General features: G+C 44.7%; 1 protein-coding gene across 2 annotated transcripts in view; it reads left to right on the forward strand.

Moving 5' to 3' along the window:
- Positions 1 to 7265: 7265 nt before the first annotated feature.
- Positions 7266 to 25376, forward strand: part of LOC121002582 (paired box protein Pax-6-like) — a 61316-nt gene continuing 43205 nt past the window's right edge. The window contains exons 1-2 of one of the 2 annotated variants that reach the window (XM_040434030.1): positions 7266 to 7380; positions 10761 to 10766. In XM_040434030.1, the coding sequence (XP_040289964.1) occupies positions 7266 to 7380; positions 10761 to 10766 (121 nt within the window). Of the gene's footprint in view, positions 7381 to 10760; positions 10767 to 18442; positions 18449 to 25376 lie in introns of both variants that reach the window. The other variant, XM_040434035.1, reaches the window with a different exon arrangement.

Raw genomic sequence — 25376 nt, forward strand, 5'->3', positions numbered from 1 at the left:
GTATATAGACTATAGGCCGGTTACATGGTGGTTGTATACTGATATCACCATGATACTGATAGTATATAGACTATAGGCCAGTTACATGGTGGATGTATACTGATATCACCATAATACTTATAGTATATAGACTATAGGCCGGTTACATGGTGGTTGTATACTGATATCACCATGATACTGATAGTATATAGACTATAGGCCAGTTACATGGTGGATGTATACTGATATCACCATGATACTGATAGTATATAGACTATAGGCCGGTTACATGGTGGTTGTATACTGATATCACCATGATACTGATAGTATATAGACTATAGGCCGGTTACATGGTGGTTGTATACTGATATCACCATGATACTGATAGTATATAGACTATAGGCCGGTTACATGGTGGATGTATACTGATATCACCAGGATACTGATAGTATATAGACTATAGGCCGGTTACATGGTGGTTGTATACTGATATCACCATAATACAGATAGTATATAGACTATAGGCCGGTTACATGGTGGTTGTATACTGATATCACCATAATACAGATAGTATATAGACTATAGGCCGGTTACATGGTGGTTGTATACTGATATCACCATGATACTGATAGTATATAGACTATAGGCCAGTTACATGGTGGATGTATACTGATATCACCATAATACTTATAGTATATAGACTATAGGCCGGTTACATGGTGGATGTATACTGATATCACCATAATACTTATAGTATATAGACTATAGGCCGGTTACATGGTGGATGTATACTGATATCACCATGATACTGATAGTATATAGACTATAGGCCGGTTACATGGTGGTTGTATACTGATATCACCATGATACTGAAAGTATATAGGCTATAGGCCAGTTATATGGTGGATGTATACTGATATCACCATAATACTTATAGTATATAGACTATAGGCCGGTTACATGGTGGATGTATACTGATATCACCATGATACTGATAGTATATAGACTATAGGCCGGTTACATGGTGGTTGTATACTGATATCACCATGATACTGAAAGTATATAGGCTATAGGCCAGTTATATGGTGGATGTATACTGATATATACTGATACTGATAGTATATAGACTATAGGCCGGTTACATGGTGGATGTATACTGATATCACCATAATACTTATAGTATATAGACTATAGGCCGGTTACATGGTGGATGTATACTGATATCACCATGATACTGATAGTATATAGACTATAGGCCGGTTACATGGTGGTTGTATACTGATATCACCATGATACTGAAAGTATATAGGCTATAGGCCAGTTATATGGTGGATGTATACTGATATCACCATGATATTGAAAGTATTTGTATATGTTGTAGTACATTGTAGTTAAGAAAAGGGGTCTTTTATGTTACATCTGCAAGAGTTGTGCGTTATTCCTGGTGCTACCAAGGCAACATACTGTAGCTGTGGTATAAAGTAAGAACAATCTCACGAGCTAGGGGGTAATGACCATTGTCATCTTGGTAATATTTTGCCTTTTTTAGACCAGTAACCAGATATCTTTATCGATAACAATTATTGATATTAATAAGCAATATCTCCCCTTTTTCAGACATACAAAATGTCCAGTAACTATTTTTGGAGACAGTGGGTCATTAGTAGATTTTTTGGACAATAAGACTGCCTGGAAAAAGAATGTGTTGTTTTTTTTCTTTTTGGATGCATCATATAGTCTGACCCAAGGCGTCTTATCCTAGTCCTAAAAACACAGTATTTACACTCGTGCCACATGCACAAAATATCAAGGGCTGTGTCAATCCCTGTCTGCTCCTCAGTGCATTGCGTAATCATTCTAAGATGGGCTTGTCATATTGTATAAGTAGCTTGCACATCTTCAGTCTGTCTGGTTAATCACCGGTTTCTGCTCTTAGCCAAGGTTCAGCTTTATGTGGATGTGATACAGGAGTTGGTGCATATCCTAAAGACGTTAATTAGGATAAGACCTTGAGGAGGATCTGATCTTGGCATGTGTTCTGGACAATCATTACAGAGTCTGAAGGACTTTCCAGTCTCCAAATGTTTGGTTCATTCATTGTCTACATCCTTGCTGTCTCTTGTCACATAGCTCTGGTTTTTGTACCCAATGGTTTTCCAGATTTTTTTTTCTTAATTGGGAAACGACTGTTTTAGATAATTTTGTACATTTATATTGTACAAAATAAAATAGTTGTTACAATTTGCTATTGTGCATAATTTTTTTTTAGGAGTGTTATTGTAGCCTAGCAACCGAATACCAGTTAATTTCACTATTTTTTTTTACATGCACAACTTGTGTTGGCCAGTAGGAAACATATTGCAATACCACTATAAAAAAATGCATGTTCCTCATCTAAATAACGTCCTTGTGTGAACCCGGCCTCACTGTGACTCATGCTGTAGACAAATAACACTAAAGAACTCTATCAGTTCTACCTCAAAAAAATGGGTACAGTAAATGAATCTTCTACATAGGTGAATGCCCACCAAGGCAAGTACAATAGTTGGCCGGATTGAGGCTGCCCAGCTGTCCATGGGAATGTTCTCAGGAATGATACCACCAACAACATGATAAACTGACCGACCAAAGAGTCTGACTCCATGGTCCTTGAGCAAATGGCCAATCATGGCGTACACATGTTATTTTGATCTAGCATAGGTGAAATTTTCCAGTATGGACGATAACTAACAGATAAAAGTCTACCACTGGCCATCACCAATGACAAATTCTTCAAATGATGGTTGGCTGAAATCGGCCATCTGAAAGAGGGTTATAGTTAGTAAGTGGGACCAGGAAAAATCTTGTTCAGATTGTCTATAATCGCTTTGTGGGAAAGGGTGTTGTTTTGCCTTCCTTTGGACCAAGCAGCTATGCATACAACTAAATATGTAGAGATAATAATTCTAAGTGAAGTGGTGAAAGTACAACTAAAGGCATACTGAGGATTATGGCTTCAGAACGGCAGGACAGCCACAGGTTGGAGGCTGCTGGGCACCTCATAGAACAGCCCTTTAATTCTAAAATATCTGAAATAGAACAGCCCTTTAATTCTAAAATATCTAAAATATCTGACAAAAACATGGAGAACAAATGTGTATTTCCTGAAACATTCATGTTATTTCCTGAATTGTATTTGATTGATTTGTCCGGGCAGACGTGCATATTTTATAGGATTTTAGGTGAGCTGAAGTTATAAATAAAGTTTGTCTTGCCACAGGGGACTTAGGATGAGAAGAATTTATGTCACTCCTGTATTTCCTTAGATCTTTATTCCTGTCACAGGAAAAGCGAGACTTCCGTACTTGGCGAGCAGAGAGACTAATTACTGAATGATAATTACATAAAAAAATTATATATTGCTATTAGAGATGAGCGAATTTATGAAAAGTACGATTCGCCGAATTTTACAAAAAAACTTACTTTGTGATGAATTACTTAGTCACAAAGCGCATTTTTTTGTAAGTAGCGAGTGCACTGACAGGGAGATGCAATAGTGCCGCACCTGTCATTGTACCCCTCAGATGCCACGTTCATACATGATCGCGGCATCTGAGTGTAAAAGCAGTGTGAAATTAACAAAAATTAAAAAATTAAATCAAACTTACCGCCTCTATTTGCTCGCGACGGGCCAGCTGCCGCCATCTTACTTGAAGATCTGGAGCAAAATCTCGCTCGGCGTGAGATTACGTCATCACGCCGGTCAGCGTGTTGACCTCATACGTCACCACGCATGGGATTTCGATCGAAATCTTCAATCAAAATGGCGGGTGGCGGCCCGTCGCGAGCTAATGGAGGAGGTATGAATTTTTTAGTTTTTTTAAACTATTTCAGGTTAAATCGATTCGCTAACACGAAGCACAAAGAAATTCGGCTTCAAGGCAAATAAAATTTATCCTGAAATTCAGATCGAATTCCACTTCGTGGTATTCGATTCGCTCATCTATTTTTTTTTTATATAATTGTATTTTTATTGAGATTCGCTCATCTCTAATTGCTATGTCTACTATTAAGAAATAATACCAACTGCTATTTGCTAAACAGCAGCATGCATGTTGCTGCTTGGCCTGGTAATTCTAGGCCTTCGTCAAGTCAATCCGTTATTCACATAACCACTAATCAGTCCACAATCAGTTTTGGACGGTTGTGCCTTGGGCCCTGCAGTAAAATTCTTCCTGGGGGCCCAGTGTATAACTACATGCAAATATTATATGACCACACAGCGGCACCAAAACTCTACAAGATGACTGAGGGGTCCCTGCAGCGACTTTGAGAAGGCAGATCCCTGATGAAGGAGGATACTGGCCGGCAATTCCTCTGTGCCTAGAAGTCACCTCCGCCACCTGATGCATCTATAATAATAAACGGAGTGGTTTATAATCTACCTAGATTTTATATGATCATATAGGCAGGTTAAGATGCTGTGCACTGCCAATCTATATCTAGTACAGTCTACTGTAAAATGTGCCACTTGTGCAGGGGGGTAACGGACTAGGGGCCCACCATGCTCAGGAGCCCACCATGGGATTCACATGTGGGTCAGTCCCAGTCTGCCGCTTCCATTTATATTCCTACAATCTTCATCTTATATAATAGGTAATATGAAAGAAGTTGTCTTTTAGGAGATTGTAAGTTAATAGAGAAGAGCCCCCAGTTCAGGATCCTCATCTATAAGTGACAGCAGAGAGAAACTACAAAGAGTAGGAACCAGCAGCCACATGGACAGCCCATTGATTTCAATAAATGCTATGAAATACTTAATGTCTCCAGTGGTGGCGCTGCAGAAATATTGGACACTTGCTTACAGGTGTCCCCCTAGATTACATCTGTTCACAGGGGGTTCACTTTGTGACAAATTACTTTGTCATGAAGCGTATTTATTTGCAAATAGGTGCAATGAGAGGAAACGGTGATTGTGCCACCCCCGTCATTGTACCCCTCAGATGCCATGTTCATCGCTGATCGCGGAATCTGACTTTAATATTTAAGTCTTTTATAAAAAATAAAAAAATAAAAAAAAATCATACTTACCTTATCAATTTGATCGCGAAGAGCCCGCCGCTGCCATCTCGATTGAAAATCCAGTGCGAAATCTTAACGTCGGGCGGCGTGGTGACATCATAGGTCACTGCGCGTGGGATCTTCAATCAAGATGCTGGCCGCAGGCTCTTCGCACTCAAATGAATGAGGTAAGTATGAATTTTTTTTAGGGAAAATCGATTCGATACCATAAAGCACGGCAAATCGAATTTTCTCTGTCGGATCAAAGTCCATTTCATACTTTGATTCGCTCAACACTAGTTACTTCACATATTCCCAAACTCCATTGGTCTGTCCAGGCAGAGGAACAGACTACCAGAGTTTACTGTATCCAGCATAGTCAGATACTGCCGCACATCGCCAGATCCCTATTGACTATAATGCGATCCGATGTGGATCTGGACAGTTTCTGGCATAAATTCCGTCTCTTAGCAGGACAAAAAATACTGAATGCAGCTGTGTTTGTCCAGCCCAAAGCCTGTATTTATGCCGGGAACAGGACGGATCCCCGTTGGATTCCACTTTAGTCAATAGGGATCCAGCTTTGTGCGGCAGTATCTGGCTATACCAGTAGTCTGTTCTGTGAGTATAGCCTAAGGGAGATGCAACATATGACCATATGCAGGGCTATAAAACATTTATAAGAGGGTATGCTAGTTGCTGTACTAAGAATGTTCTTTATGGTTTAAAGTGCCCTTGTGGAATGTGGTATATCAGGCAAAAGAAATTCAATTAAAATTCAATTAAACAAGCACATGTCGAATATTAAGAGGTACAAAGAACCAAGTAATGTGTGAATGTGACCGCGACTCTGAGAACAACAGAAGTCTATAACAACGTGACACATTGGATTGTGAAGATGGACACTGTAGAACCCAAAGGGTCAAATGATGTGTGTCATTGTAGAGTATTGTTGTGAACTGTGTAATGTTTTTTACTGCTTGGATATTTAATTCATTTAAGTATTTGTGTCATTGTGTATGTTGAGGAGTTGTATTGACTGTGTAACATGTGGTGATGTCATATGTACGTGAATATTTAAACTTACACTGCCCCACATTGTCCTCTTGACATATAAGGCTACTTACACAGTCACGTTTGGTGCGGATACGTCTTGTATCTGCACAGACGGATCCGCACCGATAATGCAAACGCTTGTATCCGTTCAGAACGGATCCGTTTACATTATTCATTCAAAAAAAAGTCTAAGTCAAAACGGATCCGTCTTGACTTACATTGAAAGTCAATGGGGGACGGATCCGTTTTCAATTGCACCATATTGTGTCAGTGAAAAACGGATCCGACCCCATTGACTTACATTGTAAGTCAGGACGGATCCGTTTGGCTCTGCATAGTCAGACGGTCACCAAACGCAGCCAAATTGAAGCATTCTGAACGGATCCTTATCCATTCAGAATGCATTGGGGCTGAACTGATCCGTTTTGGGCCGCTTGTGAGATCCCTGAAACGGATCTCACAAGCGGACCCAGAAACGCCAACGTGAAAGTAGCCTAAGAGACACTCATTACAATTACAGCCGGTAAAGTGCCCCTTTAAGAGACACTCAGAGGACCCCAATACAGCTAGTCATGGTGCCTCCATGTACACCACAGTGTGCCTCAATGAGGGGCCACTGGGACAGCACTGAATGCCATAAAATGTGTCTGCAAATTTCTAAATAGTTATTTGAAGCAAGCAGATAATGTGCCCATAAGTCTTGATCCATTGGGATCAACTGATAGTCAAGAAAGCTTTCTAAGGCTACTTTCACACTTGCGTTCGGAGCAGATCCGTCTGATGTTTCATCAGACGGATCCGCTCCGATAATGCAGACGTTCGCATCCGTTCAGAACGGATGCGTCTGCATTAAAACTTAGAAAATTTTCTAAGTGTGAAAGTTGTCTGAGCGGATCCGTCCAGACTTTACATTGAAAGTCAATGGGGAACGGATCCGCTTGAAGATTGAGCCATATGGTGTCATCTTCAAGCGGATCCGTCCCCATTGACTTACATTGTAAACAAGTAGGGATTAGAAGAACCAAAGAACATTACACACTCATGACTGAAAATCAGTGCAAACATTGTACCTGCTGGGAAATCAAAGACTAAACAGAGTCCTCCATTTTGTTTTCTTTCAGATCAAGGTCAAAGACTCCACAACAAGATGCGCTGCTGATCTACCAAGGTCAAGTGCTGGTGGTTAGTCCATGGGGGCTGATGGCACTGATCAGAAGATCAGAATGCTGAACATACAGAACGCATCTTGGGGCAGTCGCCAGGACTGGTACCAGGACAATCTAGTGACCAGCCAGCCCAATCCAGGTACTGTCACCTCATCTTGAGGAGATGACTTCATGCTAACTATGAAAAACATTTTTCATTTAAACTCTGTGGGGGAATTTATCATGAGGCAATATTCAAAGTTGGTTTTGCTTGAGTCTGTCTTTGGTGTACTTTATACCTCATTTATTAAATGTTGCATGTTTGATAAATTTGTCTCATCCTTAAGGGCTCATGCACATGACAGTATGTATTTTGCTGTCCGCAAAACACGGATCCGCAAAAAATACGGATGACATCCATGTGAATTCTGTATTTTGGGAAACGGAACAGCTGGACCCTAATAGAACAGTCTTATCCTTGTCCATAATGCGGACAATAATAGGACATGTTCTATTTTTTTGCGGAACGGACATGTGGACATACAAAAACGGAATGCAAACGGAGTACCTTCCGCATTTTTTCCGGACCAATTGAAATGAATGGTTCCACATATGGTCCGCAAAAAAACAACAACACGGAAAGAAAATAAGTTCGTGAGCATGAGCCCTAAACCTAACACTTTTGTCTCGAAAAGCTACTCCAGTTTTCCTACTCCACCCTCCTCCTGGAGTGAGATTGTACATTTTTTTTACAACTTTTTAAAAGAAGTCTCAGAAACTTTGGAGTGAAACTCATTAACATAGCAAACCAAACCCACATTTCCATCCATATTTAAAAACTGGAAAGAGTGGTGTAAAAATACAAAAAGCCCCATTTTGCAACTTTGTGGAGCCAAAATTCTGGTGAAGGCATCAAAAATCCGGGCCTGTGTTCCTACATTTAAATTGTCATGTTACCATTTTGTAGTAATAGTTGGTTGAGAGGTCTATGCTCATTGCCCTGTGGTACATCACATATCTTCTCTATTTAAAGGGGAACCGGTCATCAGTTTCGTGCTGCCCCAACCACGGTCAGCATAACACAGTGACACGTTCTCTTATTCCCATGAACTGTGTTTTAATGTGAAACTGCAACGTTTCAGAGAACACATATTGGGAGATTTACTAAGCATCTTGCACTACATTTATTTTGTCTTTTATACACATTTGAGCTTCATTACACATAGGACACAGTTTGGAGGGAAATGGGGTCTGGTTTAGCAGGAAAGGGCAGGACTTAAAATGTGACGAAATGCACCAAAATTGTGGCACAAAGTAAGTCTACCAATAGGTAGTGTCAAGTTAGACCAGGGGTGGCCAACCTGTGGCTCTTGAGCCGCATGTGGCTCTTTGCTTCTTCAAGTGAGGCTCTAGCTGTGGAGCCGGGAAGCAGTCAGGCGGCTCACTCTCCACCCCATGCTCAGATCTCTTCTCCTGATCGGGCACTGTTGCTACTTTGCAGCTTCAGCTCACTCTCCACTACGTCTTGATGCACACAGTGTGAGAACGTAGTACGTGGAGAAATACTACGATCTGACGTTGTGCTCATTAGGTCACAGTGTAGAGCGTGTCAGACCTGCAGAGTAGCAGGTGCCTGAGCAGGAGCCCAGTGCCTGATCAGGAAAGGGACAAGATTTTATTTATTTATTATAGAACTGAGCATGGGGGTCTGAGCTAAGCATGGGAGGTTCTGATCTGAGCATGGGGGGATCCTGATCTGAGCAATGGGGGTCTGATTTGAGCATGAGGGTCAGATCTGAGCATGGGGGGGGAAGATCTGAGCATTGGGGTTCAGATTTGAGCATGGAATGCAGATCTGAGCATAGGGGGCAGATCTGAGCATGGGGGTCTTGTTTGAGCATGGGTTGGTCAGGTCTGAGCATGGGGGGTCAGATCTGAGAAGGGGGAGATCTGAGCATTGGGGGGGAGATATGAGCAATGAGGGTCTGAAATTGGAGTCTGATTTGTGTTGTCTGATCCGAGCATTGGGGGTCTGATTTGGAGGTCTGATGAGGTTTGGGGATCTTATTTTAGGTCAGATGAGGATTGGGGATCTTATTTAGGAGTCTGATCTGAGGTCTGATGAAAAATATATTTTTTATTTTTTTCTCTGCTAATGAAAAATAAGAAGAAAATATTTTTATCAGACCTCAGATCAGATGAAAAATATTTTTTTTCTCTTATTTTTCTTTGTTAAAACCTAGGTGCATCTTGTAGGGCGAAAAATACGGTGACTCTTGTGTAAATGTATAGCTCCTGGTAGTCATATGTTGTTGTTTTTTGGCTCTTTGTATCTGTAAGGTTGGCCACCCCTGAGTTAGACAAAAGTGTGTAACGTTTCTGGCGGGCCGTAGATAATTTTTTTTCCTGGGGGGGTTTCAGCTTTCTCAAATTATAAGAGTCATCATCCACATCCACAGATATCTCCCCTTCCCCCATAACAGTGTCCCTGACAGTGTCCCTATTGTAAGACGGACCCGCCGTTCCTTATGTAAGTGACTAAGTGAGCTACTTGTGCAAAGTATATGTACTACTACTATCTAATAATCTATCACTAACTTACTGGGACTGTCAGGACTCCAGATAGGCTGCAGGCTGGCTCCCGCTCTTCAAACACTAAAACTAGGCGGCCGGCAGCAGCGTAACGTGACGTCACTCACTACGTCACGCCGCAGGTGCATGCTCCTCCCACTTTATTAATGAAGGCGGAGAAGGCGCATGACGTCGGAGTGAGTGACGTTACGTGGCCGGCCGCTGGGAGACGGAGTCACGGAGGCGGAGCACAGGAGCAGTGGGGGTGGACTGAATACACTGTCTGTATATGTCTTTGTGTCATAGTTACCATCTGTGCGGTCGCCGGTCGGACACTAGTGCGGGGCTGGCAGGCGGCAGTGCAGGAGGCGGAGCACAGGGGTGTGATTAGGGTGTGCCCAGGCACACCCGGCACACCCCGTGCGCACGCCTATGCTGCCCGCCCTGCAGCCTCCATCACCTCTCTGTGTGCCGCACTGTCCGCGCCGCTATTGCAGGCAGCGGCACGCCCGGGCCGTTCTCTGGCAGGTTAGGAGGACAGACACTCTGGGGGGGGTTTGAACCCCCCTATCCCCCCCTTATCTACGCCCCTGCGTTTCAGGCGGGTGTCACCAAATTTATCATACAGCAGGAGCCACTTTGATAAATAAGGGCCATTTTTAGACTACACCATCTAGGTTTACGCTCTCTAAGTATTGGACAGGATTACTATATCTGCCCTATAGTCTTAAAAAAGAGGGAGCACAGAGCACAGGGAGATATTCTAGGCAGCTCCACTTCGGCTTCTCCTTTTCCTGCATGGCTTCATTGACAGACACTGAGCTCTTCAATAAAATGTATCTGTATAACGTCACCTGCTGTTTGTCCTTTGACACACAATCACAGTTTAAATCTTTGTCATCTGCCATATCTTTTGTTAAAGGATAACTGTCATATTTTTTATTTTTTTTTGCTAAAGTGTAGGGCAAGTGATAGGTAACAATTTTGCAATAGACTTTATTTAGCCAAAAAGTTTATTTTTGGTAGAAAACGGGCTGAAATGGCCCTTAGCAGCACTCTTCAAAAGAGCGTTGCTAAGGGCCATCCGTCTCCTATTAGCAAAGGGGAGACGGGTTGTGCGGACGCTGTGCTTCAGCCTCCCGTCCTTCCCTGGGAGACAGAAGGCTGGGCACAGGAGTCTTAGGAGTTAAAATTACATTTATATTCCCCCTTTCTATACAATCTAATGCTCCGTTACATTCGCTGACCGGCGATCCCTGTGATAATAATTCATGTAGCAGCCGGCTCACTGCGCACAGTGCTTCTACTTCCGGCAGCTGATTCATTAAATATTATCACAGGGGTCGCAGGTCGGTGAATGTAACAGAGCACCCCCTGAGAAAGGACACGCCCCCTGAGAAAGGACACGCCCACTGAGAAAGGACACGCCCCCTGAGCTGCCAGCCTGAAATAAATCTAGCAGAACAATTGGAGCAATGAATGGGGAGATCTGTGGTCCCATGTGAGGTACAGAGCTGATTCTAGCTTTGTTAGAAAGAGATTGTCATGTACAGTACTATATGATGTCTGATTTTCATTTTTCACATCTAAAACCCATTGCTGTATAGTAAACCACTCCAACAACCCCCTCATTTGTACATATCCTGACTTTAGTTACGTTTAAATTCTGTGCTATTGCTTCTATGCAGGTGTCAGTTCTGGGTACTCTGACTGATAAGTTCATGTAGGGCCCTTAGTACATAGTCCTCATTGTTTTTCTTATCTTGAAATAAATATGCATACAGTTAAAGGGGTTTTCCTAGATTTTTTAACTGATGACTTTTCCTCTGCATAGGTCATCAGTATCTGACACCTGGAACCTCTGCCGATCAGCTGTTTGAGAAGACATCATCACTCACAGTAGCGACGCAGCCTTCTTGTAGCTTTGCCTAGCCATGTGATGTCACGTCGATCAATCACATGGTGTAGGTGCAGCTCAGCCCCATTTAAAGTAAATACCGGACAGTGCTGTGCTTGGTGAACTGCGAGAAGGCCACAGCGCTACTGCGAGTGCTGGTGCCTTCTCAAACAGCTGATAGGCAGGTATCCCGGGTGTCAGACCCCACCCCAATCAGATACTGATGACCCATCCTCTGGAGGTTAGGTTATCAGGAGAAAAGTCTGTGAAAACCCCTTTAAGCAGTTATTTTACTTCTCCTAAGGCCTCATGCACACGACCGTTCCGTTTTTGCGGTCCGCAAAACACGGATGGCGTCCGTGTGCTTTCCGCAATTTGCGGAATGCCACGGACAGCCTTTAATATAACTGCCTATTCTTGTCCGCAAAGCGCGGACAAGAATAGGACAGGTTATATTTTTTTTGCGGGGCCACGGAACGGAGCAACGGATGCGGACAGCACACGGAGTGCTGTCCGCATCTTTTGCGGCCCTATTGAAGTGAATTGGTCCGCATCCGAGCCGCCAAAACTGCGGCTCGGATGCGGACCAAAACAACGGCCGTGTGCATGAGGCCTAAATCTGAATACAAACAGAGTATACATAAAACAATAAATACATAGTTAGCTGCAAATTAAAGGGAGTCTGTCAGCAGTTTTAAAGCACCAGGTAGGGGCTGGGGAGAGCAATACAAACATTACTTTTATGGATCTTTTCTCATCAGGATTAGTATGAATATAAATTTTTATTCTGCCAGATTCTGCTTCTTAGGTTCACTGAAGATGGAGGCTTACTGTGAAGTGCTCTCTGCAGGGAACTGCATCACAGCCCCTCACTTCTGCAGGACAGCTGTAGCCTCGAAACAGAAGACCAGAAAATCTGTCACTCAGATCAGAGGGGAGGAGCTGTGGAGCAGATCAACGCAGGGGAGTATTTCACAGTGAAGCCCCACCCTGGGAACCTGCAGGAGCAAAATCTGGCAGAATAAAACTTCACATTCACACTACCCCTGATAAGAAAAGCTACACAAAAGGTATATTTGTCCAGCTCTCCTCAGTCCCTACCTATCTGTAAACAGCGGTACAGCATAGTCAAAAACACAGAAGGAACCCCTTTAAGTGTCATGTCAGTTCTGACCAAAAGATTTTTTAGGGGGAAATGTATTAAAATAAGTTTGCAGGAGATGCAGTATAGTACCAGCGCTATAATATTGCTTTATAAATCAAATGACAGGTTTCATTCTGTATTTTAGCTGTATATATCTATTGTATTTCATTCTATCAGTGCTGAGTCAGTAAAGGTAATGGCCATATGTTAGTGATATCTGTGTCACAACAGACAGTATTGCGGCGTGGTGCTGTGGTCGAGGCAGGAAGCTTGCAGTCTTCTCAGCCAGCTGCAGATGTGCAAATTTAGCTTTTGCACAAGGTTTGAATTGTCTGTCTAAGAACTTGTATTTTTTTTTACTTTACTGTTTTATGTTTAATGGTTTTAGGTTTTCTTTCATCTTCTAATGAATAGCTTCATGTAGGCAAAAACACTTGAATCCTGTTCTGCAAAAACAGACCAGGTGAAACTTGTGGTGAGTTGAGCGATACAGTTCAGAAAAACAAGATGGATGTTCTCTACTTGTTATATCAGAGGTGGTTTGTCACCAAGTAAATATCAACGAGTTTTAAAGAGACAGTGAACCTGAGTGACACAATGTTGCTCTATTTAATATATCCTCCTTGTTAGAAGAGTCCCTTAACAATAAAATATTACAAAATGCCCCCCTTTTGGGACTCTGAGCTATCAGTTGTAATTTGTAGAGAAACTAGGCAATGAGTGTTCAGTTTCTAAGCAGCGCCACCACAGGGGAAATGAAGCATTACACAGAAGTTCACTATGAACCTACTCTCCCTGCTGACCAAAAGATGAGGAGTCGGAGCAGGCGACCCCTGACTATTAACTCATAAGTCCCCAATAGGTTATATGAAAATAGGATTTCTGAACGGAACCGATAATTCAAATGTGCATAAAGTAAGCAGTCCTCACAGTGCAAGGACAGACAGTGGCCCCCATTTACTAAGGTGAGTGCACCTAGATTCTGGCATTAATTGTGTCAAAATGTGGTGCACTTTGTCATAGTTTTGTGCATCTAGGGTTAAAGAAATTATTTGCGCCTATTCCAGAAGGGGATTGCAGTTTACTGGAAAACGGGTGCGGTTTTGTGGGAAAGGAGCGTGGCCTAAGATTTGCACCACAATAGAGCAGGGATCAGCAACCTCCGGCAGTCCAGATGTCTGAAACTACAACTCCCAGAATCCTCCTTTCACTTCCAGTTACAAGAAGAGCTGAGTAAGTGTGCATACTGGGAGTTTTAGTTTTACAGCACCCGGAGTGCCGAAGGTTGCTGATCCCCGTGCTAGAGGTACACTGTTATTTGATAATGTTGGCCTATACCTACATACAGTATATATAGACATACTGGGTATGTGGTAATGTGAGCCTGTATATAGAGATATACTGTTATTTGGTAAAGTGAGACAATAGATAGATAGATAGATAGATAGATAGATAGATAGATAGATAGATGATAGATAGATATTAGATAGATGATTGATAGATAATAGATTAAATATGAGATAGATAGATAATAGATAGATAATAGATAGATAATAGATAGATAGACAGATCTGTGGAATAGACTTTCTCAGGACGTGGTCACAGCATGAACAGTGGACAGTTTCAAAAAGGGTTTAGACGAATTCTTAAAAGTAAAAAACATAAATGCTTATGAAAACGTGTAGAAATCTGAGTCTCACTTCCTTCTGGGATTCGCGTCCCCACCTTTCCCTTGGTTGAACTTGATGGACGTTTGTCTTTTTTTAACCGTATTAACTATGTAAGATAATAGGTAGATAGACAGATGATAGATAGATAGATAGATATGAGATAGATATGAGATATACAGTACAGACCAAAAGTTTTGACACACCTTCTCATTCAAAGAGTTTTCTTTATTTTCATGACTATGAAGGCATCAAAACTATGAATTAACACATGTGGAATTATATACATAACAAACAGGTGTGAAACAACTGAAAATATGTCATATTCTAGGTTCTTCAAAGTAGCCACCTTTTTCTTTGATTACTGCTTTGCACACTCTTGGCATTCTCTTGATGAGCTTCAAGAGGTAGTCCCCTAAAATGGTTTTCACTTCACAGGTGTGCCCTGTCAGGTTTAATAAGTGGGATTTCTTGCCTTATACATGGGGTTTGGACCATCAGTTGCGTTGAGGAGAAGTCAGGTGGATACACATCTGATAGTCCTACTGAATAGACTGTTAGAATTTGTATTATGGCAAGAAAAAAGCAGCTAAGTAAAGAAAAACGAGTAGCCATGATTACTTTAAGAATTGAAGGTCAGTCAGTCAGCCGAAAAATTGGGAAAACTTTGAAAGTAAGAGCTATTTGACCATGAAGGAGCGTGATGGGGTGCTGCGCCAGATGACCTGGCCTCCACAGTCACCGGACCTGAACCCAATCGAGATGGTTTGGGGTGAGCTGGACCGCAGAGTGAAGGCAAAAGGGCCAACAAGTGCTAAGCATCTCTGGGAACTCCTTCAAACTGGAGAAATGGAAGACCATTTCAGGGGACTACCTCTTGAAGCTCATCAAGAGAATGCCAAGAGTGTGCAAAGCAGTAATCAAAGCAAAAGGTGGCTACTTTGAAGAACCTAGAATATGACATATTTTCAGTTGTTTCACACTTGTTTGTTATGTATATAATTCCACATGTGTTAATTCAGAGTTTTGATGTCTTCATAGTCATGAAAATAAAGAAAACTCTTTGAATGAGAAGGTGTGTCCAAACTTTTGGTCTGTACTGTATATTAGATAGATAATAGATATTAGATAGATTAGATATGAGATAGATAATAGATAGACATATAATAGATAGATAGACAGATAATAGATAGATACACATGTAGCAATTCTAAACTTGACTGCCATTGAAAGCCATTGAATAACGCTAGGTTCATATCTGTTTTCAGAAATACCCCTTTAACTTTCTTGTAACCACATGTTGAGTATTTTCCGCCTCCTCATCCCACGCAGTGTTTTGGGAGATCATGCCCTCTTCCTTGTGTGTATAGATGGGAGCAAACAACAGGTTTAAATATTCACATACATATGACAACACCAAATGTTACCGAATAATCGTCATCCACCTATGATAGGCTACCTCTTTAGTGGTGACCTGTTAAATTAAGACTGTAAATATGGAATATTATGGTCGTGGCTACGGATACTGGTGCTAGCGCAGAGAGCCCAGGAAACCTAACCGTACCATTAACTAAGTAGGCCTGGATTGTGCCCATAGCCGTGAACGTAGGTAGCCTATAAGGGGGCATACCCTGAGGAAGCCCTTGAAACGGGGAGGGAGGGTGGGGCACAGAATAACGCCAGCGTCGGATGACCATGGGAGGGGAGCTTATAAAGCCTACGCCCCTCCCACAATCACAGGCTGCAACAGCCTTGACAATTATGGTCGTGGCTACGGATACTGGTGCTAGCGCAGAGAGCCCAGGAAACCTAACCGTACCATTAACTAAGTAGGCCTGGATTGTGCCCATAGCCGTGAACGTAGGTAGCCTATAAGGGGCCAAAAAGCAAGGCAAAAGGTAGATTTTGTATTTATTGAAGGGTACATGGTTTACAATGCCAGTTTGCGGAAAACGTCTGATATTTCCTGATGCGGATTGGGAATGTACCTGGTGAAGCAAGATGACTCCCAACGTCCCATCTTGCGGATGATATGACTGGGAACATTGTGCTTGGAGGCTGCGGAAGCCGCCCCGATCCGAAACGAGTGACCTGAAATGGTTTTGGGATTGAAACCTAGGCCGGCAACTATTAGGCGAATGTGGGAAATGAATTGCGCAGTCGTGAGGGGCTTGGATTTGAAGGGCAGCAGCGGGCTGTCTGGGGAGGAATGACCCAAGGAGCTTATTAACTGGTTGAAAACCTGGACTGGGCACCATTTGTTGAAGGACCTGAAATACTTAACTTGGACTGGGGGCCCTGATTGTGACATTTTGGTGGAAGGTAGTAGCAGGATGAAATGGTCGTGACTCCAAGCTAGCTGGCTCTTGGTCAGACCCTTCGATTTTGGGGAGAAACCTATGAATTCCCCTGGCCGGAAAAACCCATAAAAACCTAAATACATGGCCGCTTTTATGATGGTGCTGGGATGGAGCCCGAAAGGGTTGCTGTCTAGGGAATTTGAAAGCTTTCTAAACAGATCCCCTGAAACTAATTGCCTGGTAGGAGTGCATGGCAGGCTGCTTTTTTGAATCCCCCTAAGGACTGCCCTGATGGCGGGGGACGCGAATATGGCCTTACTACCGGGATGTTTGAGAGTGAAGTAGTATTGCACCCCTGCCATGTACAATCTGATGGAATTGTAGCCAAGCTTGAGGTGATGGTGACAATAAGCTAAAAAAGCCATCAAAAAGGTCGTCCTATCCGTGCTGCTCCTAGGATGTAGACGTGAGAATTTTTGGATGCTGTTCCAACCGGTTTTATAGTTTCTAGCTGTGTTGGCAGATAGTGATTTTTTTATGAGGGATTTGGCGGATGAAATGATTTGCGCTAGTCCATGCGTAGGGTGTTGAACTCTGGAGGGGACAACCCTGCTGGTTCCGCCTCCGGCATGACCTGGAAGAAACTGTGGAAATGGAAGCGTGACAGTGCGTCAGCCGCGGAATTCTGGACACCCTGGATGTGTCTGCATGAAACCTGAAAATTGTGCTGTAGGGAGAGCCAAACTAATTTGCGGACGAAAGGCATGATGTGACAGGATTTTGACCTGCCTTTGGTAATGATGTCCACTACCGACTGATTGTCCATGATGAATGTCACCGGGGAGTTTGCCCACTGCCTGCCCCAAACTTGTGCGGCCGCTACAATTGGGTAGATTTCTAGGAGGGGGGAGGATCTGAGGTACTCGCTGATAGAAGAGATTTCGGGAGGCCTCTGGCCTGCGAACCACTGGTTGTTGTAGATGGCCGCGAAACCTTTGGAGGCAGCTGCGTCGGAAAAAATGGTGGGAGAAGAGGGACACCATTGAGGGACGAATAGGGAGATCCCATTCCAGCAGGTCAGGAAGGAACTCCACATAGATAGATCTGCCATCGCTTGGGTGTCCAGGACTATCAGGGAGTCCTGCTCTGCGGCTGTCGGTAGCAGATCCAATAATCTGGATAAGAAGGCCTTGCCTTGGGGCATGATCCTGGTGGCGAAGTTCAGCATGCCTAGCAGGGATTGTAATTCCTGCTTCGAGACGACCCTGCAACCCACAAATCTGGAAATTACCGGACAGCTTGTCCTCAGGCAACCTTGCTTCCATCTTGCGGGTGTCTAAGACAATGCCGAGGAAAGTGATGGTGGTTGAGGGCCCTTCCATCTTGGAAGGGGCGACAGGGATGTTGAGGCTGGCGAAAACCTGTAGTAGGCTGTCGAGTTTGCAAGGTGAAACGTCCGGTTGCTCTAGAGAAAGTCATCCAGATAATGGATGACCATGGGGCACCCGCAGTGGTTGACCAGGACCCAGTGGAGGGCCTGAGCGAACTGGTCAAAAAGCCACAGACTACTTTTGGAGCCGAAAGGTGAGGCGGTTGGCGAAGTAGTACAAGCCGTCCCATTTTAAACCGTAGAATTTCCAGAGTTGTGGGTTGATGGGCAGCAGCTTGAAGGCGTCCGCCAGGTCAGCCTTGGACAGCCAAGCCCCTTGGCCTGCCAGGAGGATGAGAGCGATGGCTTCACTGAGAGAGGAGTATTTCATTGAGAACTCCTCAGATGGAACTAGGGAGTTGAGGCTGGGAATGTTAGAAAATGAGGAGCTGAGAGGTCATAAATTAATCTTTTTTTAATGGTAAATTTTTTGGTGACGATGCCGATAGGGTTTATCCTCCAGTAATCAAAGGGAATGCTAGAGAAAGGGCCGATGAGAAAACCCTTCTCCAGTTCCGCCTGGACCAGAGGACCCACCGAAGCGGCATCGGAAATGGCGGACCTGAGGTTGGGGCCTTCCCAAGATGACGGAGGAAGGGCCACGAGACCAGTGTGGAAACCTTCCTTAAAACCCTTGATGAGGAAGTGAACCAGGTGGGGGTTGTGATGATCATGAAGAAGTGCGGCTAGCAGGTCCACGTTGACCACGCCTAGTCACTTGTTTCTGGCCGTTCTGTTCGGGCAAACCGACAGGGGATGGGCCCTGAAACAAGTGGAGCAGACGTGGAGCGCTCTGCACTGATTGTAATTGGAGGTTGCAAAGTTGTAGTTGTTGCATACCTGACTATTGCCTAGGAAAACTATGGGGCGACCCAGCTTGTCCGTGCCCGTGTTGTGTCTTGGCTGGGACCCTGAGGTGCCTGCCACAGACCTAGGCTGGGACGATGGAAGGCTGGGATTTGGACACCAATCTGAGGCATGCAGAATGGATTGGCATGATGAGCAAGCGGGTGCTTTGAGGCCGGCTAAATGTCGGCAAAACAGCTCCACGTCCAGGGATGCCCAATTGGTGACCCGTTGGATCTGGGCGAGGGTCGCTGTGGCTTTGGCCGAAAAGGAGCAATGGTAGTCATAAAATGCGTACCCTCCGTACTTGTGCCCCAGATCCGTGACCCTGTACAAGTACAAATCTAGCTCCTCGCGCCTTACGGGGAAGGCGGAGCAGATTATGTCCCTGAACAGGCTGAAAGCCAGGACGAATTCTGGGATAGAAAGTTTCCTGTTCAATCGGGCATCCCTGGACCTGAGAACTATCAATACATTTTCGCAGGCGATGGTCCTATTCTCAACCGTGTCGTGGTTGGCAATGAGGATGGCGGCCAAATTGACGTCCTTACCCTCCAAGATGTCTCGTTTGATGGAGTCAGCCACAAAATGGGACGGGGCTACCTCGGACAAGGCGGGAACCCTACCTGAGGATGTGGATTGGGACGTGGAAGCGACCGGGAGAGGAAGGATGGGGAGGCTGGGAGGTGGATCTCTGGACTCCACTGCCGACAGCCTGTTCTGAATGTCTGAAACGGAAGTGGCTAGGGTGTTGATGGTGGCGTGCAGCTGAGTTAATGACAACTGGATTGTTGACATTGACACCTGCTCTTCAGAGGGAGAGGAATCGGACACCAGGAGTCGATAAAGCTCCGCCTTCCTGGCCGAAGCTGGGTAACGAATCCCTCTTTTGGTCAACTCGGCTATAATTTTGGGGATCGTCCAGCTCCGAAGTGACCCCACGCTGGAATCTGGAAGGGAAGCAGAGTCATCGATTTCAGAACGACGTGACATGTTGGAAAGCTGAAAGAGAGAGCAAGGTTTAGTGTTCTTTTGGGGTTAGACGAGACGTAGCCTCGAAATCATTAGGGCCCTGGAACCCGAGGAGGTGCGTTGTGTTTGCTGCCCCCAGATAAACGTTTTGGAGCGACCCTGAAAAAGACGTGACGAGGCTCCGTAACCGGATGAATTTAGATAAAGAGAGGATCAGTACCTGAAGATCCCATCTGGTCTAACGAGGCCTCAGGTCCTGAAGGTTAGTGGCGGAGTAGTCGAAATCGGGTCTTGACTGAGATAAAAGTAAAAGTTTTAGCGGAGGGGCCTATGGCCAGTGAGCAAGATTGCAAATGAATGAACCTGATGCCTGGGTAGGCCGCCATGAAGATAGACGAACATGGATGAGGGACCGAAATGGCCTTCCTGACGTGGCAGGTGTGAGACCAAGAATAACAGGGGCGTGACCAGAAAGATGAAACCAGGGCGTGTGTGTGAAACGGAGTGGCCTGATTGAAGATGAGGACGGAATAGATGGATGGAACGAGAAGAAGAGATGTGGCTTAAAACGTGAAAATAAGGGGGACGTGAAAAGACATGGCATGAATAACGTAAACGGCGTGAGACGTGGATGACGGATGAGGACTGAATAACGAAAACAGGCGTGGACGTGAAAGACAGACGAGGCCTGAATAACGAAAACAGGTGTGGACGTGAAAGACAGACGTGACCTGAATAACGCAAACAGGCGTGAGACGTAAAAGACAGACGTGGCCTGAATGACGTAGACAGGCGTGAATAATGTAAAACGCTGTGTTTTTTTTTTGTAATGATTTAAAGAGGACCTTTCACAACTGTACAAAATAAAAACTAACTAGATCAGTGGGCAGAGCGGCGCCCAGGGGTCCCCCTGCACTTACTAGTATGTCTGGGCGCCGCTCTGTTCGCCCGGTATAGGCTCCGGTGTCTGCGCTCCCTCTGACTGATTTCTTGTATGAGGCGTGTCTTGCTACAGCGCTGGCCAATCGCAGCGCACAGCTCATAGCCAGGCTATGAGAGGGAGCGCAGACACCGGAGCCTATACCTGTCAGAGGGAGCGCAGACACCGGAGCCTATACCGGGCGAACGGAGCGGCGCCCAGACATACTAGTAAGTGCAGGGGGACCCCTGGGCGCCGCTCTGCCCACTGATCTAGTTAGTTTTTATTTTGTACAGTTGTGAAAGGTCCTCTTTAAATGTTTAATTTTTTTTTAACGGCCTGAATAACGTAAACAGGCGTGAGACGTAAATGACAGACGTGGCCTGAATAACGTAAACAGGCGTGAGACGTAAATGACAGACGTGGCCTGAATAACGTAAACAGGCGTGAGACGTAAATGACAGACGTGGCCTGAATAACGAAAACAGGCGTCAGACGTAAATGACAGACGTGGCCTGAATAACGAAAACAGGCGTGAGACGTAAATCACAGACAAGGGCTGAATAACGAAAAACAGGCGTGAGACGTAAATGACAGACGTGGCCTGAATAACGAAAACAGGCTGGGACGTGAATGACACATGAGACGTGGAAAACAGACGTGAAACTGGATAACGAAAAACAGGCATGGAACGTGAAAAAAGACGTGGCCTGAATAACGCAAACAGGCGAGAGACGTGACTGACAAACGAACCTGAAGCGCGAAAACAGGCGTGGACATAGATGAACAGACGTGTCCAGACTACCGTACCCAGAGCGCGAATTGAGACAATGGTGAGAGTAAAGCAAGATACCAACCTTTTGATGAAGAATTTGACGGACAAAAAGGTCAGGTAAATTCCGTATTATTTGCGGTTGGCGTGCCACAGCTCTGTCAGAACGAAACCAGAAAGGTATTTCTGTAACGTAAAACGGGCGACATTGCGACGTTTTGTAATGATATGTAGATTGGTGCAAAAAATTATTTTTTTTTATAATTAAAAGTTTATTTTTTTTTTAACCAGAACTGATAATGTGTTTTTTATTTGTTTTTTGTTTTCAACTCTGCTGAATTGTAGCTATTGGAGTGTGTGACATGAGTGGACTGGAAAGACTTATTGCACTATGGTGTTTAGGCCTTGCATGCATGCAGGGGAGCGTACGCAGAGCAGCTGCCGCCTGGTCTCTGAGGCCTGTGACGCAGAGAGGGGGCGTGGACGGGGAGGAGCCTGCGCCGCCCCCCGCCGCCGTGGATCGCACAGGACGCGGGATCTGAAGTTGGAGGTGCCGGGGCACGGCGTCTGCCCGGCCGGGTGGCCCCTGGAGCGCATCAGGCCGAGGTGAGATGGGAGAGGGGCAACAGGCGTGAGACTGACCGAGCGGTGGCCGGGTAATGTAGGCGGGAGGCGCTGGGAGAGGAAGGGCGGGGCGGGAGCCGAACCACCCTCCCCCTGGAAACATTTGGAGCGACCCTGAAACCCGGGACGGGGTCGGAGACGAAGCCATGCGGGCGGGACACCGATGCCTGGCCGGCTGGTGAAGCTGCAGGCACCGTGGCTGAATTTAGGGGGAACATGAGGGGGACGTGAAATCAACTCGAGGCCGGACGGGCCTGCTGTATGAGACGAGGTGGCGGGGATGCGGCGTGGAGGGAGGGAAGGCCGCACATACTTAGCTGGCAGGAGCCTCATACGTGCAGGACTGGCGAAAACGAAGTACAAAGCACTAGAGATGTCCGGTTCATGAACGAATCGTTCATTTGAATCGATTCAGTTCACTGAACCGGAGGAGTCGATTCACCTGACTGAGCTGATCGTGTGAAACATCTCAGTCTGAGTCAGTGAGTCACATAGCGCACAGACAATAGCAGAGACACGACAGCAGGGAGGGACTCGGGAGGAGCGTAATCTGATCCCAGAGTGGAAGCTGCTTCTGCCAGCCCCTCCCCTCCCCACCCACCAACCAATCAGAGCTGAGGCAAGGCAAGCACTAGCAGCTCTGAGTCACACAATACACGCAGTCTAAGAATCGAATGAGTCACAGGTTAATAGAATCTAAAGATCCGACTTAGAGACTCATTTGAAAAGAATCATGAGTCACTAGAACAGGTTACACTGAGGCTGATGCTTTTGTTGCAGCAGTGATAAGATTAAGGGACAGGAGCAGAGAGATAAGAGAACAGGACAGAGTTTAGATTACAGGTTGAATTAACCCTTTAGGATCAAATTAGCTTCTCAAGGAGATATATATGTTAAAGGCATCCCTTCTTCTGAAACTTCTGTCTCATTCAGTAGCTATATAACTAAGGGTGGGTTCACACTAGCATTATGGATTCCGTTATAAAAGGGTTATAACAGAAAATAACGTAATCCATAAAATGATATGCAGAACGGAAACCTTTAAGAGGCATTCCGTTTTGCTTTCCGTCATCGTAAAAGTCTATGGGAATCATAACAGATCAGTCTGGGTCCTTTGTTTTCCGTCTTGCATAACGGGACCCAGACGGATCCATTTTGATTCCCATAGACTTCTATTAGGACGGAAAGCAAATGGAATGCCTTTTAAAGCCTTCCGTTTTGCTTTACGCCATAATACAAGTCTATTGGGCAGCAGAACAGATCCGTCTTATGGATTCCGTTATTTTCTGTTACAACCATAACCATGTTATAACGGAAAGCCATAACGGAATCCATAGCGTACCCACCCTTAATGAGAGAGATTATTTTTTTATACATTTACACATTCTTACACATTTAACCCTCCATTTTAATTATATTATTTACCCCAGTCCTAAATTCACACCCCCTGGATGTTTTTTTTTTCCTACAGTGGGGTAGATAATAACACATTTACACACAGGGTTTTAAAGAATAAACCATTTTTAATAGAACATTATCAAACTTTTAAAGCACTGGAATAATAATGAAAAACTGCACTTAAAGGAGTATTCCAATCTCAGACATTGGAGGCATATTGATACGATATGCCCCCATTTTCTGATCGGTGCGGGTCCCACCTACAACGAGAATGGAGTGGGGAGCGCTATGGCTGGAGGACCCCGGATTTCCCAGGGTCCACCCACCACCAAGCGCTGTTCTCATAGAAGTTTCTATGGGGCTGACGGAAATATCCGAGCCAGCTCTCCACTATTTTCGGTGGCCCCATAGAAATTAATGGAGGGCGGCTGCGCATGCGCAGTGTGCCCTCCGTTCTCTTTCCCACTCCATTCTGATTGTAGGTGCAGGTCCCAAAAGTAAATATAACTAAGTGCAAAAGAAGTTCAAACTATCTGAAAAATGTAGATAATATACGCCTCTCTACAGCTGTGTCTTTAGGTAATGTTTGCGTTAAGAAAAACTAGCTGTCTAACTTTCTTTGGATTCAGCCTGCTTCTTCTTTCAGAAAGCTGGCCAGCTTTTGAAAATATTCTTTCTGCAGGCACAGAGGTAGCAACTATGCAAAGTCTTGTCTTCATAATAGTTGCCAGCCTTTGATAAATTGTGTGCCTTGTTTTCCACCAGGCCAAAGGGTCTTCTGTGCTTGGAATGAGGGACTCTGCAAGAAACCCTCTCATTTCTGTCATTGCAAGTGAAGTAGGGTTAGAGACGGTCACTGCATCCGCAACTCTCTCATCAAAGTCCGCCCAGAAAGAAGGTTGTTGCTCCGACTGAAGAGGAGCTGAGGGGTCTGTAGGGCCAGTAGTATGAGGGTCACCCACTTGCGTACTAGACCCAATTCTTGCAGCAGCCATAGTGACACGTTTGGAGGCTTCATCAGCTGCTACTGGGTCATGAAATGCCCTTTGCTTAAATCTGGGGTCCAGAAGGGTTGCCTCAGCCAGCTGTTGAAAGTGCTCAATCTGGTGAAAGTGTTTTTGCATTTCATCTGTAAGTGCTTTAATCATTGCCATAACAGGACCACAATTGGAGATAGCACCACGTAATCTCTGGACGACTTTTTGCAGTTCCCTTGCCATCAAAATGACCTTCGATGCAGTGACATATCTGTTGTAATGAGAAAGAAAGGACAGAAATTACTAAATACATGTAATCAGACCTGTTGTGGGCCATGTGGTTTGATCTGTAACAGAATAATACACACCTTTCTGCGCTGATTTCCATTGTGACCTCTTCAAAGGGCTTCAGTACTTCACATGCATCTTTTATAAAATCCCACTCCTCAAGCGTCAGGGTTGGAAAGCTGGGGTTGACCAAAGCAAGTGTAGCAATAATCGCATCTTTCATCCCCAAAAATCTTTTCAGCATGTAGTATGTTGAATTCCATCTTGTTGCTACATCTTGCTTGAGCCGCAACTCTTCAAGGCTCATTTGCCTTTGTGTGGTCTTCAGTCTTTCAGTTGCTACAGTGCTTCC

The sequence above is a fragment of the Bufo bufo genome, chromosome 1, assembly GCF_905171765.1.
Source record: "Bufo bufo chromosome 1, aBufBuf1.1, whole genome shotgun sequence".
Lineage (NCBI taxonomy): Eukaryota > Metazoa > Chordata > Amphibia > Anura > Bufonidae > Bufo > Bufo bufo.